Source organism: Leucoraja erinacea, unplaced genomic scaffold, assembly GCF_028641065.1.
Source record: "Leucoraja erinacea ecotype New England unplaced genomic scaffold, Leri_hhj_1 Leri_663S, whole genome shotgun sequence".
NCBI lineage: Eukaryota > Metazoa > Chordata > Chondrichthyes > Rajiformes > Rajidae > Leucoraja > Leucoraja erinaceus.
In genome coordinates, this window is record NW_026576579.1 from 33,158 (window position 1) to 52,569 (window position 19,412).

Consider the following 19,412-nt stretch of genomic DNA (forward strand, 5'->3'; position numbering starts at 1 on the left):
GGATAGACAGAGTTGATGTGGACAAGCTTTTCCCTTTGAGAATAGGGAAGATTCAAACAAGAGGACATGACTTCAGAATTAAGGGACAGAAGTTTAGGGGTAATATGAGGGGGAACTTCTTTACGCAGAGAGTGGTGGCTGTGTGGAATGAGCTCCCAGTGGAAGTGGTGGAGGCAGGTTCATTGGTATCATTTAAAAATAAATTGGATAGGCATATGGATGAGAAGGGAATGGAGGGTTATGGTACGAGTGCAGGCAGGTGGGACTAAGGGGAAAAAAAATTGTTCGGCATGGACTTGTAGGGCCGAGATGGCCTGTTTCCGTGCTGTAATTGTTATATGGTTATATGAATGGGTGGCGTTTCGGGTCGAGACCCTTCTTCAGACATCCCTGCTTCAAGCGTTCACTTAACTGCAGGTTCTGCCCACAAATACACACACACACACCCCGAGACAGAGTCTGGTGGGGTGGGGAGGGTGTGCATGATAGTAACACACTTCAGATGCAGCGCTCCTTCTCCATGGAATGGAGCAGGCGGCTCTTCGTGTGCCCTGGGAGTTGGTTTACTCCAAGTGCACCCCAGGCCAAGGGAAATCCCACTCCCACCCCCCCAACTTCTCCCAGTGGAGTGGTCCACTGAATGAGACCACCCTAGCCCCACAAGGCCGACAGACCGCTACTGGTTCCCTGCCCCCCCCCCCCCCCCCCCCAGAACCCTTGGGCCCCCTGCAAGTGTTCCACCTTTATAAACAGTCCACACAACCGCAAAGGACGAGAAGAAAAATGGCTCTACTTACCCAATTGCTTGAGGCTGTAAGAACAAAAAGACACTGATATACTAAGTAGAAGGAGGAAATACTCACCGAGGAGGAGCGGCTATATGACCTGCTTCGATGGCGCCGTCGTTTGTGCTTACGTCTGCTGCTCTTCCGACTCCTGTAGCTCCTGCCGCGTTCGTGCGAGCGCCGGTAGTCGTACGAGTTGCGCGCGCAGTACTCCGGCGGGTGGTAGCCGTCGCCCTGGTCCCGGCTGTAGTTGCCCCGGTACGCATCGCAGTACCTCCTCTCGTTGTACAGTCGCCTGTCGCACGAGCAGTTCCCGATGCTGCGGGGAGGGGGAAGAACAGGGCGTCAGGGGTGGTACAATGGTTGAAACATATAAGGTTGTTAAGGGGTTGGACGCGGGTTTGAGGCAGGAAACATGTTCCCGATATGGGTTTCGGCCCGAAACGTTGCCTATTTCCTTCGCTCCATAGATGCTGCTGCACCCGCTGAGTTTCTTTTTTTTTTTTTTAATATTTTATTTTATTAGAAGTAAGCACAGTCATATGGCACCAAAGTGCCTAATATATATTTTCATAATACATTTTATGTACAACTTCTTTTTTTTTTTTTGTTACATTGAAAAAAGATGAGAATAAGAAAAAGAAGTTAGATAGTAAAGGATAGAAAGATGTGAAATATATAGTGTGTGAAAAAAGAAGTAAAAGCGAGTAAATGAAGAAAGTTGAGAGAGAAAATAGTGAAAAGAAAAGGAGATCATTATTTATAATCTTGACCAACCCTCGTCCAGTCCTGAAACAGTTATTTTTTACAATTGTGTTGCACCATATGATTCCAAAAAAACGACGAATGGAGACCAACTCGTTATGAATTGGTCTGATTTATCCATTAGGAGGAATCGCATTTCCTCAAGATGAGCGGTGTCCAACATACTTGCAATCCACATTTTAAGCGTTGGTATTGATGTACCCTTCCAAAATTTAAGTATTAATTTTTTTGCTATTATTAAACCATAGTTAAGGAATAGATTTTGAGATGTGTTCAATTTATTCCCATCTTCCATTACACCAAATATAATCATTTCAGTATTAGGTTCCATTCTTGTCTTGAATAATTTTGTAAGTATTTCAAAAATATCATTCCAAAATCTATAAAGTTTTATGCAGGAAACTAAGGAGTGTGTTATAGTTGCCTTTTGGGCTAGACATTTATCACAAGTGGCGGATATATTTGGATAAAATTTGTTCAATCTTGTTTTTGAATAATATAATCTATGTACAATTTTAAATTGAATTAGATTATGTCTTGCATTAATTGAACATTTGTGAATATATATCAGGTATTTTTCCCATTTAACCTTCGTAATTTTTATCATTAATTCCCGTTCCCACTCTTCTCTAAGTACCTCTGTAAGCACCTTTTCTAAGCACCCGCTGAGTTTCTCCAGCATTTTTGTGTACCTTCGATTCTCCAGCATCTGCAGTTCCTTCTTAAACATGTTCCCGATGTTGGGGGAGTCCAGAACCAGGGGCCACACACACACACACACACACAGTTTAAGAATAAGGGGTAAGCCATTTAGAACGGAGGCGAGGAAACACTTTTTTCTCACAGAGAGTGTCGAAGGAGTGGCGTCATCCATTCCTTCTCTCCAGAGATGCTGCCTGTCTCATTGATGTAAATCCCCTATCCCACGATGCGAGTTCACCCAAGAGCTCACCAGAGTAAAAAAAATAATCAAACTAGTGGTACTTCACCCAAGAGTATTTTCTTAACTCTTGGAAATTTTCCACACTGTTGAAAATACTTCACGAGTTTCTGCGTTTCCCGAGTACCTGCCGTTAACATTACGAGCCACTATAAGACATTCATGTGCTCCTACGTACATTCTACGTACCTACCACGAGTTTGATTTTTTTCACCGTTCCGTTCCAACTCCTCCTCAGGAGGCCGTGGCCTCGGTTATAGACGATAGACAATAGGTGCAGGAGGTGGCCATTTGGCCCTTCGAGCCATCACCGCCATTCAACGTGACCATCCCCAATCAGTACCCCGTCCCTTTTTTGAGCTTTAAGAAAGATAGATAAACCAAGTCTATCCAGTCTTTCTTCATAAGACAGTCCTGACATCCCAGGAATCAGTCTGGTGAACCGTCTCTGCACTCCCTCTATGGCTATGGGATGATCAGCCATGATCACATTGAATGGTCGGTGCTGGCTTGAAGGGCCAAATGGCCTCTACTCCTGCGCCTATTGTCTATTGCCTCTGACTCCGCTATCTTTAAGAGCCCTATCTAGCTCTCTCTTGAAAGCATCCAGAGAACCGGCCTCCACCGCCCTCTGAGGCAGAGAATTCCACAGACTCACAACTCTCTGTGTGAGAAAAAGTGTTTCCTCTAAATCGTCTCCGTTCCAAATGGCTTACTCCTTATTCTTAAACTGTGTGTGTGTGGCCCCTGGTTCTGGACTCCCCCAACATCGGTAACATGTTTCCTGCCTCTAGAGGCAGGAAACATGTTACCGATGTTGGGGGAGTCTATCGGTTTTGCCTGTTGGCCCGGCTAAACCGAGAACTCTGGAAGCAAGGGTGCCAGCGGTATTGACTTGTTTTATCCTCTGCAGGGCCTGTACCCATCCCCTCCGATTCTGCTCTCCAGGCCACAGAGCCAGACCTAGTTTGCATTCCAGACATTTCATAGCAACGAGCTGCAGCATCTCTCTCTCTCTCTCTCCACACAACCGCACCGGGTGCTGTCGTCCCTGACCTTGCAGCAAGACTCCCTCAACACCGCAACCAACAATCTGCAGCCTCGACAGCAGGCGAAGGGCAGAGATGCATTTTGAGCTTTTGAGAATCTCGCACCTTAGTTTACTTTAGAGATACAGCACGGAAACGGGTCCTTCGGCCCAGAGGGGCCCACGCCGACCATCGATCACCCGCTCACACAGTTCTATGCTATCCCAGTTTTAACGTCCTACGCACAAGGAGCAATTTACCAAAGCCAATTAACCGGCAGGTCCGCACATCTTTGTGGAGTGCGGGAGGAAACCGGAGCACCCGGAGAAAACCCACACGGTCACAGGGAGAACGTACAGACTCTGCATAGACAACAGCTGCAGTCAGTATCAAACCTGGGTCCCTTGCGCTGTAGGGCAGCAACTCAACCGTTGAGCTACTGTGCTGAACTGCGGCCACTTTTGGATTGTAGGTGTTTAAGAAGGAACTGTGCAGATGCTGGAAAGTCGAAGGTACACAAAAAAGCTGGAGAAACTCAGCGGGTGCAGCAGCATCTATTCGAAGGAAAAAGGCAACGTTTCGGGCCGAAACCCTTTTTCAGACTTGAAAAAGGCCACGTTTCGGGCCAAAACCTTTCTTCAGACACAGTATCTTCTTCTGAAGAAGGGTTTCGGCTCGAAACGTTGCCTTTTTTCCTTCGCTCCATAGATGCTGCTGCACCCGCTGAGTTTCTCCAGCTTTTTTGTGTACCTTTGGATTGTAGGTGTTTGGGGTAAAGCTGGGCCTTGACAAGGCTGCATGCGCATAATTGTGGGGTGTCGGGGGGCTGCTGTGGTTATTTGTATCCCACCCCCTACCCCCCCCTTGTCTCATTACCCAGGGATATGAAACACAGGTTACACAGAAAAAACGCTGGAGAAACTCAGCGGGTGCAGCAGCATCTATGGAGCGAAGGAAATAGGCAACGTTTCGGGCCGAAACCCTTCTTCAGACTGATCAGGGGTGGGGGTGGGTGGGGACAAGAAAGGGAAAAGGAGGAGTAGCCGGAAGGCTGGAGGGTGGGAGGAGACAGCAGGGGAGCTGAGGAAGGGGAGGAGACAGCAAGGACTAACAGAATTGGGAGAAGTCGATGTTCATGCCCCCGGGGTGCAGACTCCCCAAACGGAATATGAGGTGCTGTTCCTCCAATTTCCGGTGCTGCTCGCTGTGGCCATGGAGGAGACCCAGGACAGAGAGGTCGGAGACGGAGTGGGAGGGGGAGTTGAAGTGCTGAGCCACCGGGAGGTCAGCTAGGTTATTGCGGACCGAGCGGAGGTGTTCGGCGAAACGATCGCCCAACCTCCGCTTGGGCTCACCGATATAGATCTGCTGACATCTAGAGCAGCGGACGCAATAGATGAGGTTGGAAGAGATGCAGGTAAACCTCTGTCGCACCTGGAACGATTGCTTGGGTCCCTGAAAGGAGTTGAGGGGGGAGGTAAAGGGACAAGTGTTGCATCTGCTGCGGCCGCAAGGGAAAGTGCCCGGGGAGGGGGTGGACCGAGAGGGAAGGGAAGAATTGACAAGGGAGTTATGGAGGGAGCGGTCTTTGCGGAAGGCAGATATGGGGGGAGATGGGAAGATGTGGCCAGTAGTGGGGTCACGTTGGAGGTGGCGAAACTGACGGAGGATTATTTTTTGTATGTGATGGCTGGTGGGGTGAAAGGTGAGGACTAGGGGGACTCGGCCCTTGTTGCGAGTGCGGGGATGGGGAGAGAGAGCAGTGTTGCGGGGTATGGAAGAGACCCTGGTGCGAGCCTCATTTATGGTGGAGGAGGGGAACCCCCGTTCCCTGAATAGTGAGGACATTTCAGATGTCCTGGTGTGGAACGCCTCATCCGTGGAGCAGATACGGCGTAGACGGAGGAATTGGGAGTAGGGGATGGAGTCCTTACAGGAAGCAGGGTGGGAAGAAGTGTAGTCCAGATAGCCATGGGAGTCAGTGGGTTTATAGTGTATGTCGGTTAGAAGATGCTGCTGCACCCGCTGAGTTTCTCCAGCTTTTCTGTGTAACCTTCGATTCTCCAGCATCTGCAGTTCCCTCTTTAACGATATGAAACACAGGTTGTCCTGACCTCTAGTACATGAAATCATTGTGTTTTTTAATAAAGTAGCAATGTTACAAAATTTTGAGATTTAAAAAATCAAGTCTGCAATTTATCCCATCAGATAAAGCATAACAATAAGTTTAATTTGACACCAAATTCACTTTCATATCTCAAGTATTAAAAAAGTTATGACCATTTTCATACTCGGAAATTAGCATCTTGTTCCCTATTGATTTTCAATGGACATTACAAAAAAGCTGTGATCTTGGATAGTCAAACGCCCATTTCTTAAGGAAAGATTAACATTTTTAAATAGCCTAAGTGTCCAAAGATTATTCACAAATAATTCACAATATAACATGATTTTTATATCTAATTTACATTAATTTATAGGCCAAATGGAAGGAATTTAGTGTTCAATTGCTGTAAATAAATGCCCATTTAAATCGGCTTTCTAGTGGGTTCATGTGGAACGCGCTGGTTTAGAACGTTGACATAGCGCTGGATTAGTGCCTCAAATGCCGAGAAAAATACTGCGGGATATAAAAAGCCCAAAATGAACTACTCGCTATAGATAACTTTATATTCAGGGTTATATATATGCCCCATTTAATGTAAAAATAAGGTACATACCTTTAATTGTTTGCTTTATAAAACCCTGGGGCTGCGAGAGGTTGTGGAATGAGACAGTAATTTTAAAACTATTAGAACTATATTATCGAGGCCTATAAAACTAATAATACCTTTTGCGACCGGGTCTTGCAGCGATTTTTCGTTAATGATTTACTAGGCTGAACATGTGCGATTAGTACAGCCTAGTAAAAATCGCGTTTTAAACCCGCCCCCTCCAAACAGCGCCAAAATCGCGGACATGGCTGAGGGCAGATTCCCAATGACGATTCAGGTAGGTTTTGTAACATACCTAAATAAAGTAACCAAAAACAGTCAGAGGGCAAAGTTGTAGACGTTGTCTATAGGTGCTTTAGAAAGGCATTCCATAAGGTTTCCACATGTTAGGCTGCTCTGGAAGGTTAGATCGCATGGGATCTAGAGAGAGTTAACCGACTGGAAAGAGAATTGGCTTCAATCGAAGGAAGCAGAGGGTGATGGTGGAAAGTTGTTTTTCTGACTGGAGGCTTGTGACTAGTGGTATGCCTCGGGGATCAGTGCTGGGCCCCACTGCCGTTTGTGTTTATAACAACGACTTGGATGAGAAGGCATGATTAGTAAGTACGCAGAGGACGCTTGAGTGGGTGGTATGGTGGATGGCGAAAATGGCAGCAGGATCTTGATCGGTTGGGCATTGAAAGGTGGATGGAAGTCCGGAACAAGGGGTCACAGTTTAAGGATAAGGGGGAAGTCTTTTAGGACCGAGATGAGAAAAACATTTTTCACACAGAAAGTGGTGAATCTGTGGAATTTCGATCCAAAACGTTGCCTATTTCCTTCGTTCCATAGATGCTGCCTCAACCCGCTGAGTTCCTCCAGCATTTTTGTCTACCTTCAATTTTCCAGCATCTGCAGTTCCTTCTTAAAACATTTGGAGCACTGTGTTTAAGAAGGAGCTGCAGATGCTGGAAAAAAGAAAGGTACACAAAAAAGCTGGAGAAACTCAGCGGGTGCAGCAGCATCTATGGAGCGAAGGAAATAGGCAACGTTTCGGGCCGAAACGTTGCCTATTTCCTTCGCTCCATAGATGCTGCAGCATCCGCTGAGTTTCTCCAGCTTTTTTTTGTGTACATTTGGAGCACTGTGTTTTGTCAACCTGCTAGTTGTTAAGCTGGAAAGAGTGGGGGGAGGATTTACAAGGATGTTGCCAGGTCATGAGGGCCTGATCTATATGGAGAGGCTGGTTAGCATTGGAGCGCAGGAGGATGTGGAGTGATCTTATAGAGACGCGTTGGATCATTAGGGGAATAGATGCAGAGTCTTTCACCCAGAGTAGGTAAATCAAGAACCAATGTATAAAGGTTTAAGGGGAAATTGCAACCCGAGGGGCAACACAGAGAAAGAGTTGAGGTGGGCAGCCTTTGGACAGGTACATGGATAGGTTTAGAGGGACATGGGCCAAATGCAGGCAGGTGGGACTAGTGTCGAAGGGGCGTCTTGGTAGTCATGAGCAAATTGGGCCAAAGGGTCTGTTTTCGTGCTGTGTGACTAGGAAGAAGACAGGAGGATTATTCAAAGGACAAATAGACCAGCGTTATAGTTGTGAGCTCTAACTTTCAGGGACATATGTTTGTTTCCATAAAAGCATTGGCACGCAAAAGAAAATCAGATTATATGCACTTAAAGTTATGAATAAGGGGAATAAAAAATATCAGCAATCAATGTACAGACACAGCCAGCCCACGGAATAAGGACTGTATTAGGATTCCAAACAGAAAATGCTGCGAACTCTGGAGATTTGTGGAAGGAGAAACACAATTACCATTTCAGGCCCGTTCCTCTCCACGAATGCTGTTTGACCTCCAGAGTTATTAGCATTTTCCATTTACATAGAAAATAGGTGCAGGAGGAGGCCATTCGGCCCTTCGAGCCAGCATCGCCATTCATTGTGATCACGGCTGATCGTCCCCAATCAATAACCCGTGCCTGCCTTCTCCCCATATCCCTGGATTCCACTAGCCCCTAGAGCTCTTATCTAACTCTCTCTTAAATCCATCCAGTGATTTGGCCTCCACTGCCCTCTGTGGCAGGGAATTCCACAAATTCACAACTCTTTGGGTGAAAACGTTTTTTTCTCGCCTCAGTCCTAAATGGCCTCCCCTTTATTCTAAGACTGTGGCCCCTGGTTCTGGACTCGCCCAACATTGGGAACATTTTTCCTGCATCTAGCTTGTCCAGTCCTTTTATAATTTTATGTTTCTATAAGACCCCCCCCCCCCCTCATCCTTCTAAACTCCAGTGAATACAAGCCTAGTCTTTTCAATCTTACCTCATATGACAGTCCCGCCATCCCAGGGATCAATCTGGTGAACCTACGCTGCACTGCCTCAATCACAAGGATGTCCTTCCTCAAATTAGGAGACCAAAACTGTACGCAATACTCCAAATGTGGTCTTACTTGATTTCAGATTTCCAACATCCATTGATTTTCCTCGGCTAGAGATCACTGCATATTATAGTGAGAGTTATATAGCATAGAAACAGAATCTGTACGTGCTCCCTGTGGGGTTTCCTCCCACATCCCAGAATTGTGTGGGTTTTGTAGGTTAATCTGTAAACTCCCCCTTGTGTGCAGGGAGTGGATGAGAAAGTGGAATAACAAAGAACTAATGTAAACGGGCGATTGATGGTCGGCATGGACTCGTTGGGCTGAAGGGCCTGTTTCCATGCTTCATCTTCAGATCGATCAATGGGAAAGTGCTTGTTGAGATATTTAAATGTTGTGAGAATCTGTGCCTCCACCACCCACTACAGAAGTACATTTCAGATTCCAACCACTCTCTTGGTGAAAATGTTCATTGTTGGACCATCTCTAAATTAATCATTTGATCTCTAAACTAATAAATTAATCAAGTCTAAAGAAGGGTCGACACGAAACATCACCTATTCCTTCGCTCCACAGATGCTGCCTCACCCGCTGAGTTCCTCCAGGATTTTTATCTACCTTAAATTAATCAATAGTTGAAACATTGCTTTTTCAATGATTTAAAATAACCACAGCAGCAAAGGCCAGTGCAGCAGCCGGCCTGGTTGGGAAGCAACTACATTTGGAAAGCTTACCCGGAGGAAACCCACCAGAACACGATGGTGTAGCGGGTAGAGTTGCTGCCTTACTGCGCCAGAGATCCGGGTTTGATCCTGATTACAGGTGTTGTCTGTATGGAGTTTGTACGTTCTCCCCGTGACCTGCTTGGGATTTCTCCGAGATCTTCGGTTTCCTCCCACGCTCCAAAGACGCACAGGTTTGCAGGTTAATTGGCTTGGTGTAAATGTAAAATTTAGATAGAGCTCTTAAAGACTGCGGAGTCGGGGGATATGGTGAGAAGGCAAAGGAACGGGGTACTGAATGTGGATGATCAGCCATGATCACAGTGAATGGTGGTGCTGGCTTGAAGGGCTGAATGGCCTACTCCTGCACCTGTTGTATATTGTCCCTAGTGTGCGTAGGGTATTGCAAATGTGCACGGGTCGCTGGCCGTGCTGACTCGGTGGGCCGAAGGGCCTGTTTCCGCGCTGTATCGCTAAACTAAACGTGCAAACTCCACACAGACAGCATCGAACCCAGGTCTCTGGAGCTACGAGGCAACTACTCGAGCATCTGCACCACTGTATCCTGCCTGCCTCTTCTCCCTGCCTCGGCCAATTCAATGCAGCGAATAGGCATGACAGGTGAATGTACTGACCCATGGGGAGTGATCTCCACGGACTCAACGCAGTATTAAGTCCCACGCAGCATTAGGATCGGGTCATGCATGCAAACTGCCTGTGGGCAGTCGATTGTTTCTAGTTTCAAATCGGTTTGACAATGTTGTGCACTCATTTACTAAAAAAGCAACAGACAGGTCTAACCGGTAACTACTTGCCTGAAGGCAAGTGACTGACTGGTGACTCATATGTTAACTTGGGCGGCCAAGTTACACATTTCATAGATCCCTGCCCATCTCTTCTTGGTTCTTGGTTCTCCACAAAATATTCCAAATGGAATCTAAACTGGAGGTGATCTTGGTCGGTGGGTATGTGCTGGCACAACTGGCTCAGTCACCGACTGAGGCTCTGTGGAGAGGCACACACTGTCCGACCATGCTTGGCTACTCCGAGATGGGATATGGGCATGCAGTGACGGTCCACCCTGGCCAGGGTTCACGGGCTTCAAAGCTAAATCAAGTCCAAAGCAGCCAGCGCCTGCCGCAGCAGGTCAAAAGGACTACCAGGCAACCCAGCAGCTGACCAGGATGGAGATCGGCAATCCAAACGAGACACCATTAACGAGAGATCCCGAGCCATGACCCACTGCACCTAAAAATCTTTTGGTGACGTACTTCGCATTTTTGGTTCAACCCTGACATCTAGTGCTGTCTGTGTGAAGATGCAAGATGCAGTTAGATTGTTCCCGATGTTGGGGAAGTCCAGAACAAGGGGTCACAGTTTGAGGATAAGGGGGAAGTCTTTTAGGACCGAGATGAGAAGAACATTTTTCACACAGAGAGTGGTGAATCTCTGGAATTCTCTGCCACATATGGTAGTTGAGGCCAGTTCATTGGCTATATTTAAGGGATAAGAATTTTTTTTTCCCACACAGAGAGTAGTGAATCTGTGGAATTCTCTGCCACAGAGGCTATATTTAAGAGGGAGTTAGATGTGGCCCTTGTGCCTAAAGGGATCAGGGGGTATAGAGAGAAGGCAGGTACAGGATACTGAGTTGGATGATCAGCCACGATCATATTGAATGGCGGTGCAGGCTCGAAGGGCCGAATTGCACCTACTCCTGCACCTATTTTCTATGTTTCTATGCAAGAAACTGCGGATGCTGGAGCCTGGCGTAGAAGAGAAAGTGCTGGTGGAACTCAGCGGAGCAGACAGGCTCTCTCTGAATGACGTGGATGGGTGACATTTACAGTTGGGTGTGAAGAAGGGCCCAGAACCAAAGTGTCGCCTATCCACATCCTCCAGAGGTGCTGCCTCAGCCACCGAGTTTCTCTGGCACTTTGCGTTCTGACTGAAGTTTGAATGCAACCCCCCCCCCACAACCAGATGATTTCTTCCGTGTTGGTAAAATGTGCAGCTTAGTAGTGTAATTATCTGTGCAGTCTGTGAGGCAAAGTTCTTGGGGGGTAATTGACGGAAATGTGGGGAGAATAACCTAGTTAGCACTAGTATTGATGGTCAGCAAGGACTTGGTGGGCTGAAAGGTCTCTCCATGGCATAATATCGATTGAACCCAAGTGAGTTACTTTTCTGGGTCATCCGCCAGCTCGTCAGAGAAACATAGACAATAGGTGCAGGAGTAGGCCACTCGGCCCTTTGATCCAGCACCATTTGGTCAGGCATTCAATATGATCACGGCTGATCATCTAAAATCAGTACCCCGTTCCTGCTCCTTCCTTTTGCCCCAAGAGCTAGATCCAACTCTCTCTTTAAAACATCCAGTGAATTGGCCTCCACTGCCTGCCGTGGCAGAGACTTCCACAGATTCACAACTCTCTGGGTGAAAAAGTTTTTTCTCAACTCAGTCTTAAATGGCCTACCCCTTATTCTTAAAACTGTGACCCCCTGGTTCTGGATTCCCCCAACATCAGGAACATTTTTCCTGCATCCAACCTGTCCAATCTTATAAGAATTTTATATGTTTCTATAAGATGCCCTCTCATCCTTCTAAATTCCAGTGAATGCAAGCCCAGTCGACCCATTCTTTCATAAAATGTCTGTCCCGCCATCCAGGGAATTAACCTGGTGAACCTATGCTGCACTTCCTATATGGCAAGAATGTCCATCCTCAAGTTAGGATGAGGATGGACACTGTACACAATACTCCAGGTGCGGTCTCACCAGGGCGCTGTATAACTGCAGTAGGACCTCCTTGCTCCTAAACTCAAATTCTAGTTCCACTGCAGTGATTCAAGCTGAAGGTTTAAACAGGCAGGAAAAGGCACCAACCTTCTGGACCTCATGTAACTCTCGTTCCTGTGCCGCCTGTCCCGGTCGCTGCTCCTCGACCGTGACCTCCGCCTACCCCGCCTGCTTCGCCGGTAACGGTCGTGGTAACTCTCCCGGCTCTCTCGGTCTGATGAGCGGTACCGCCTCAAACGAGGCATCTGGAAAAAAAAAAGAGGGGTCATTGTAGTTCAGGCAACAGAGCGGAGCAGAGCCGCATCGTGGCCAACTCACGGAGAGTGAGCAAGCTGCTAAATTACATCCTCCTGATCAATCTTCAATCAACCAAGATCACATTGAATGGCGGTGCTGGCTCAGAGGGCCCGAATGGCCGACTCCTGCACCTATTGTCTAAAGTACTTCCCACAACCTGTGTATTACGACAATAAGACATTTGGACAGGTACATGGACAGTAAAGGTTTAGCGGGATATGGGTCAATTGGCTAAGAACTAGCTTAGATGGGGCATGTTTGGTCAGCATGCACAACTTGGGCCAAAGGGCCTGCTTTGGCCTGTACGACTAGATAGGGCTCTTAAAGAGCTAGATAGGGCTCTTAAAAATAACGGAGTCAGGGGATATGGGGAGAAGGCAGGAACTGATTGGGGATGATCAGCCATGACCACATTGAATGGCGGTGCTGGCTCGAAGGGCCGAATGGCCTACTCCTGCACCTATTGTCTATTGACTCTACTGGTAAGTTGCAATGAGGAATTTCTATAAATAATCAAGTGGCTTTACAAGAAAGGGAGGGTCCACAGATAGCACAATGGGCTAAGAGTTCGGCTGGCGACCGGAAGGTAGCCGGTTCAAATCCCGCTTGGAGTGCATACTGTCGTTGTGTCCTTGGGCAAGACACTTCACCCACCTTTGCCTGTAATGGAATGTTACGGCGGCAGGCGCGGGCACACCGCGACGCCCTGTGTCTCCCTTTCAAGGGAGATGCTAAAAATGCATTTCGTTGTCTCTGTACTGTACACTGACAATGACAATAAATTGAATCATTTCATTTCATTTCCATGACGCTCAATTCACCGTGGCTGGGTGGTTTCCAGAACCGACAGGAACAATACGAATGCCAGGGCAGAAGATGCTGAGGTGCCATTTATGGTTAATACATTGGCACAAATTGATAACTAGTAGCTGAAGGGGAAATAGTAGGAAATAAAGGATCTTTTCCGGGTGGCAGGCGGTGACTCGTGGGGTAACGCAGGGATCAGTGTTGAGTCCACAACCATTTGAAAAACATTTACATGATTTGGATGAAGGCAACCAAATGTATTATTTCTTTAAAAAATACACAAAGTTCTGGAGTAACTCAGCAGGTCCGGCAGCATCTCTGAATAGGTGATGTTTCGGGTTAGGTCCCTTTGGATAGGCGACATTTGAATCCCATTTGAAGGGTCCCGAACCTAAATGTCACCTATCCATATTTCACAGAAATGCTGCCTGACCTGCTTGAGTTACTCCGTTGTTTAAGAAGGAACTGCAGATGCTGGAAAATCGATGGTAGACAAAAATGCTGGTGAAACTCACCGGGTGAGGCAGCATCTATGGAGCGAAGGCATAGGTGACGTTTCAGGTCGAGACCCCTCTGGAAACTCAGCGAGTGAGGCAGCATCTGTGGAGCAAAGGGATAGGTGACGTTTCAGGTCGAGACCCTTCCGGGTCTCGACCCGAAACGTCACCTATTCCTTCGCTCCACAGATGCTGCCTCACCCGCTGAGTTTCTCCAACATTTTTGTCTACCTGCTGAGTTACTCCAGCGCGTATATCTTTTTTTTAAACCAATAAACCGAGTGGGGGTTTGAGGGTGATGCAGAGAAACTTCAAGGCGACTTAGGACAAGTTGAGTGAGTGGGCAAGCGTGTGGCAGATGAGCTAATATCACAGACCGGCATGAAGATGTCCACTTCACAAGGAAACCAGAACACAAAGCATTATTTAAATGGCCGTATGGAATAGGAGTAGAATTAGACCATTTAGTCTACCTCGTCATTCAATCATGGCTGATCTATCTCTCCCTCCTAACCCCTAAACGTTAAATAGATTTGGAATCTGGCTGATCCTGTGCAATGGTCAAGGGGTGCAGCCTACAAGTGCAAATAATTAAAGTGGCAAATTATGTTTTTAAAGCAAGAGGTTTTGGATGCAGGAGCAATAGGATTTGCAAAAGGATTTGAGTATAGGAGCAGGGAGGTTCTACTGCAGTTGTACAGGGTCTTGGTGAGACCACACCTGGAGTATTGTGTACAGTTTTGGTCTCCAAATCTGAGGAAGGACATTATTGCCATAGAGGGAGTGCAGAGATGGTTCACCAGACTGATTCCTAGGATGTCAGGACTGTCTTATGAAGAAAGACTGGATAGACTTGGTTTATACTCTCTAGAATTTAGAAGATTGAGAGGGGATCTTATAGAAACTTACAAAATTCTTAAGGGGTTGGACAGGCTAGATGCAGGAAGATTGTTCCCGATGTTAGGGAAGTCCAGGACAAGAGGTCACAGCTTAAGGATAAGGGGGATATCCTTTTAAACCGAGATGAGAAGGACTTTTTTCACACAGAGAGTGGTGAATCTCTGGAACTCTCTGCCACAGAGGGTAGTTGAGGCCAGTTCATTGGCTATATTTAAGAGGGAGTTAGATGTGGCCCTTGTGGCTAAGGGGATCAGGGGGTATGGAGAGAACGGCAGGTACGGGATACTGAGTTGGATGATCACCCATGATCATATTGAATGGCGGTTGCAGGCTCGAAGGGCCGAATGGCCTACTCCTGCACCTAATGCAAAGACTATGTTTATTTGGCTTGGTATAAATGTAAACCAAAAGAGTAAATCGCTGGTCGGTGCGGACCCGGTGGGCCGAAGGTCTCGCACTAGTACAGAACAGCAGCACAACTGTTTTGGTCTCTGCACTTATCAGATACACTTGTCATGGAGGGAGCTCAGCAAAGGCTTGCCTGAATGATTCCTGGGAATGTTTATTGTCACGTGTGCCGAGGTGCAGTGAAAAGTTTTTGTTGCATGCTCTCCAGCAAACAGAAAGACAATACATGATTACATTTGAGCCATTTGCAGTGTGTAGATACAAGATAAGGGAATAACGTTTGTGGTTCTCTCTGGTTGTGGCATGATGAAAATAGGAACTGTTGAAAATTCTGTCTAAATTCCCTCGGAAGAATGGAAAGAACTCTTATTCAAACATGCAAAATTAAGATTGGGCTTGATGCAGAGATGTTTGTGTCCAGAGGTGAGGAGGCATCACCGGGGGGGGGGGGTTAAAGTATCTCCCAAGGAGATCCCAGAAGCAGATTCAATACCAAGATATAGACAGACAGAATGCAAGTCCCAATAACATCCTAAACTAATGTTGCTGTTCCGGAGATGGGAAACATTGCAGAATCAGGTCAATGTGAAAGATGTGTATTGTCAAAGACAAACTATCTTCACCACAAAAGGAAGTGCCAATGAAGTAATGTACTGCCTGCCAGCCATCAGAGAAGCACGGCTAATGTGAAAGGAGACGGGAAGTTCTCCAACACATCAACATTAGTTCTCAGCTGCATGTTCCAATAACGTCAAATAATAATAATAATAATAATAATAATAAATTTTATTTATGGGCGCCTTTCAAGAGTCTCAAGGACACATTACAAAAATTTAGCAAGTAGAGGAAAAACATGTAAGCGGAATGAAATAAATAGTAGAGACATGACTAGTACACAAATTAAAGACATAATTCAATTCAAAACACAATATGAGGCAATTCAAGCACAGATGAAAATGGAGGGGGACGTGGGGCTAAGGATAGGCAGAGGTGAAGAGATGGGTCTTGAGGCGGGACTGGAAGATGGTGAGGGACACGGAATTGCGGATCAGTTGGGGGAGGGAGTTCCAGAGCCTGGGAGCTGCCCTGGAGAAGGCTCTGTCCCCAAAACTGCGGAGGTTGGACTTGTGGATGGAGAGGAGACCGGCTGATGTGGATCTGAGGGACCGTGAGGGTTGGTAGGGGGAGAGGAGGTCAGTGAGATATGGGGGGGCCAGATGGTGGAGGGCTTTGTAGGTGAGGATCAGGATTTTGTAGGTGATCCGGTGGGAGATGGGAAGCCAGTGAAGTTGTTTGAGGACTGGAGTGATGTGATGCCAGGATTTGGTGTGGGTGATGAGTCGGGCAGCTGCGTTCTGGACCAGTTGGAGTCGGTTGATGTAGGTGGAGCTGATGCCAGGGAGAAGTGAGTTGCAGTAGTCCAGTCGGGAGGCGATGAAGGCATGGATGAGTCTTTCAGCAGCGGGAGGTGTAAGAGAGGGTCTGATTTTGGCGATGTTGCGGAGGTAAAAGAAGGAGGTTTTAATGACATGGTGGATGTGAGGCTCAAGGGAGAGGGTGGAATCAAAGATCACGCCGAGGTTGCGGGCCTGGGGAGAGTGGTGCCATCGATGCCCCATTTGCATCAACAGAACCAAGTGAACACGTGGCAACTATTTTGCCGAACATCTGTCCAACCATCTGCCTGTCCCGCCTAGTCCTTCCCCTCTTCCTCCTCCTTCCCCCCACCACAAATAGTCTGAAGGAGGGTTCCAACACAAAACACCACCTTTCAAATGCTCCCTAACCCACTGACTTACTCCAGCACTGTGTTTTCTCCAGTTTCTGTACCTCCTCAAACATTATTTGTTTTCCCGAAGATAGACACAAAAAGCTGGAGTAAGTCAGGCAGTAACGGGACAGGCAGCATCTCTGGAGAGAAGGAATGGGCGACGTTTCGTGTCAAGACCCTTCTTCCCTCTCCTTTGTTTTACCTCGCCACAGCTGCCGTCTGCCTTGCTGAATGTTCCACCACACAGCAGAGAAACAGGCCCTTCGGCCCAATCTTCCATGCTGACCACTCATCTAAGCTGGATGACATTTGGCCGTCATCCTTCTGAACCTTTCCAATACCTGTAACCAAGTGTCTTTTAAATGTTGTTATGGTGCCTGCCTCAATCAACCACCACCTCCAAAATAGAGCATTTAAAAGACTTTGTTTTTCTATTTTGGGATTTCCCGTAACTGTGGACGTTTCCTTCTGTAAACTGGGTTGCTCTGCTTGTCAACACATCAACAGCACACACACACTCTCCGGAACATGGGGCTACAAGCTTCCTCCGCCTCTCTTCTCAACAAAAATTGGAAGAACAGCACCTCATATTTCGCTTAGGCAGCTTACAGCCCAGCAGTATGAAGATTGATTTCCCCAGCTTAAAGTAACACTTACTTTCCCTCCGTCTCCGTCCCTCCCCCACTCTAGATCTCCGATCAGTTTCACGGTCCTGAATAATTTTACTGTTTGTATGCCTCGATGTTACCTATCCCTCAACCATTCTAAAGACCCTTCTTCCATCACACATTCGTCTCCAGAGATCTCTATTTTCAGTATTTTGTGTCCACCTACTCTTGTCAACATATGCAGGATTGAACTGCAAATGCAGTTTTACACCAAATATAGACACAAAATGCTATAGCAACTCAGGACAGACAGCATATTGGATAGAAGGAACAGGTGACGTTTTGGCCCAAGACCCCATCTGGGTCTTGCCCCCACCTACATCAAACGTCTCCTTACCCACCACACCACCTCCAGGTCCCTCAGATCGGTTGACTTGGGGTTACTGAACATCCCCGCAGTCTAGGCATAAGCTCAGGGGCGACCGCGCCTTTGCGGTTGCAGTTCCTAGACTGTGGAACAGCATCCCTCTTCCCATCAGAACTGCCCCCTCCATCGACTCTTTTAAGTCAAGACTTAAAACTCATCTTTGCTTTCTTGACGTCCTCTGAGGGAGGGTTATATGTATGTATTTATGTATGCACTTAATCAATGAACCACTGTTGTATAACGTTAGTACCTCCACCAATGTAAAGCACTTTGGTGAACGAGAGTTGTTTTTTAAATGTGCTATAGAAATAAAAGTGACTTGACTTGACTCAGTCTGAAGCAGAGGCTCTACACAAAACATCACCTGTTCCTTCTCCCCAGGGATGCTGCCTGTTCCGCTGAGTAACTCCAGCATTTTGTGTCTATCTTCAGATCAAAGCAGACATTGATCAAGGAAATGCAAACATTTCATTGATGGTCCAAAGAAGGGTCTCGACCTGAAACGTCAACCCATTCCCCCTCTCCAGAGATACTGCTTTTGTCCCACCACTGAGTTACTCCAACCTTGGGTGCTGAGTGATGCTCCACTTAAAAGTTTTTCACTCTACTACATCCAGATGTCTATAATTCTCTTGTCAACATCCGGGCTAACATCGAATGCCATAGAGGGAGTACAAGAGAAGGTTCACCAGACTGATTCCTGGGATGGCAGGACTTTCATATGAAGAAAGACTGGATGGACTTGACTTGTACTCGTTAGAATTTAGAAGATTGAGGGGGGATCTTATAGAAACTTACAAAATTCGTAAGGGGTTGGACAGGCTAGATGCAGGAAGATTGTTCCCGATGTTGGAGAAGTCCAGAACAAGGGGGTCACAGTTTAAGGATAAGGGGGAAATCTTTTAAGACCGAGATGAGAAAAACACTTTTTCCCCCACAGAGAGTGGTGAATCTGTGGAATTCTCTGCCACAGTAGTTGAGGCCACAGTTCATTGGCTATATTTAAGAGGGAGTTCGATGTGGCCCTCGTGGCTAAAGGGATCAGGGGGTATGGAGAGAAGGCAGGGATGGGATACTGAGTTGGATGATCATATTGAATGGCGGTACAGGCTCGAAGGGCTGAATGACCTACTCCTGCATCTATTTTCTATGTTTCTATGTAATCAGTAACCCCGTTCCTGCTTTCTCCCCATATCCCCTCATTCCATTAGCCCCAAGAGCTAAATCTAAATCTCTCTTGAAAACATCCAGCGAATCGGCCTCCTCTGCCTTCTGTGGCAGAGAATCCCACAGATTAACCACTCTCTGGGTGAAGAAGTCGTTCCTCATCTCCGCCGGCCGGGACTGTGCGATGTGAGGAACTGCAGGCGCCGAGCACAAATTGCTGGAGTAACTAAGCCATGATCATATTGAATGGCGGTGAGGGTCGAAGGGCCGAATGGCCTACTCCTGCTCTTATTTTCTATGTTTCTATGATAGGAGCAGAATTGAATGATCGTATTGAATGGCGGTGCAGGCTCGAAGGGCCGAATGGCCTACTCCTGTACCTATTTTCTATGTTTCTATGATAGGAGCA

General features: G+C 47.0%; 1 protein-coding gene across 2 annotated transcripts in view; it reads right to left on the reverse strand.

Moving 5' to 3' along the window:
• Positions 1-19,412, reverse strand: part of clk2a (CDC-like kinase 2a) — a 40,427-nt gene that overhangs the window by 17,996 nt on the left and 3,019 nt on the right. For both annotated transcript variants that reach the window (XM_055631151.1, XM_055631150.1), the window contains exons 2-3: positions 12,209-12,366; positions 864-1,104 (exon numbers count right to left, since the gene is read on the reverse strand). In XM_055631151.1, the coding sequence (XP_055487126.1) occupies positions 864-1,104; positions 12,209-12,366 (399 nt within the window). The remainder of the gene's footprint in view (positions 1-863; positions 1,105-12,208; positions 12,367-19,412) is intronic.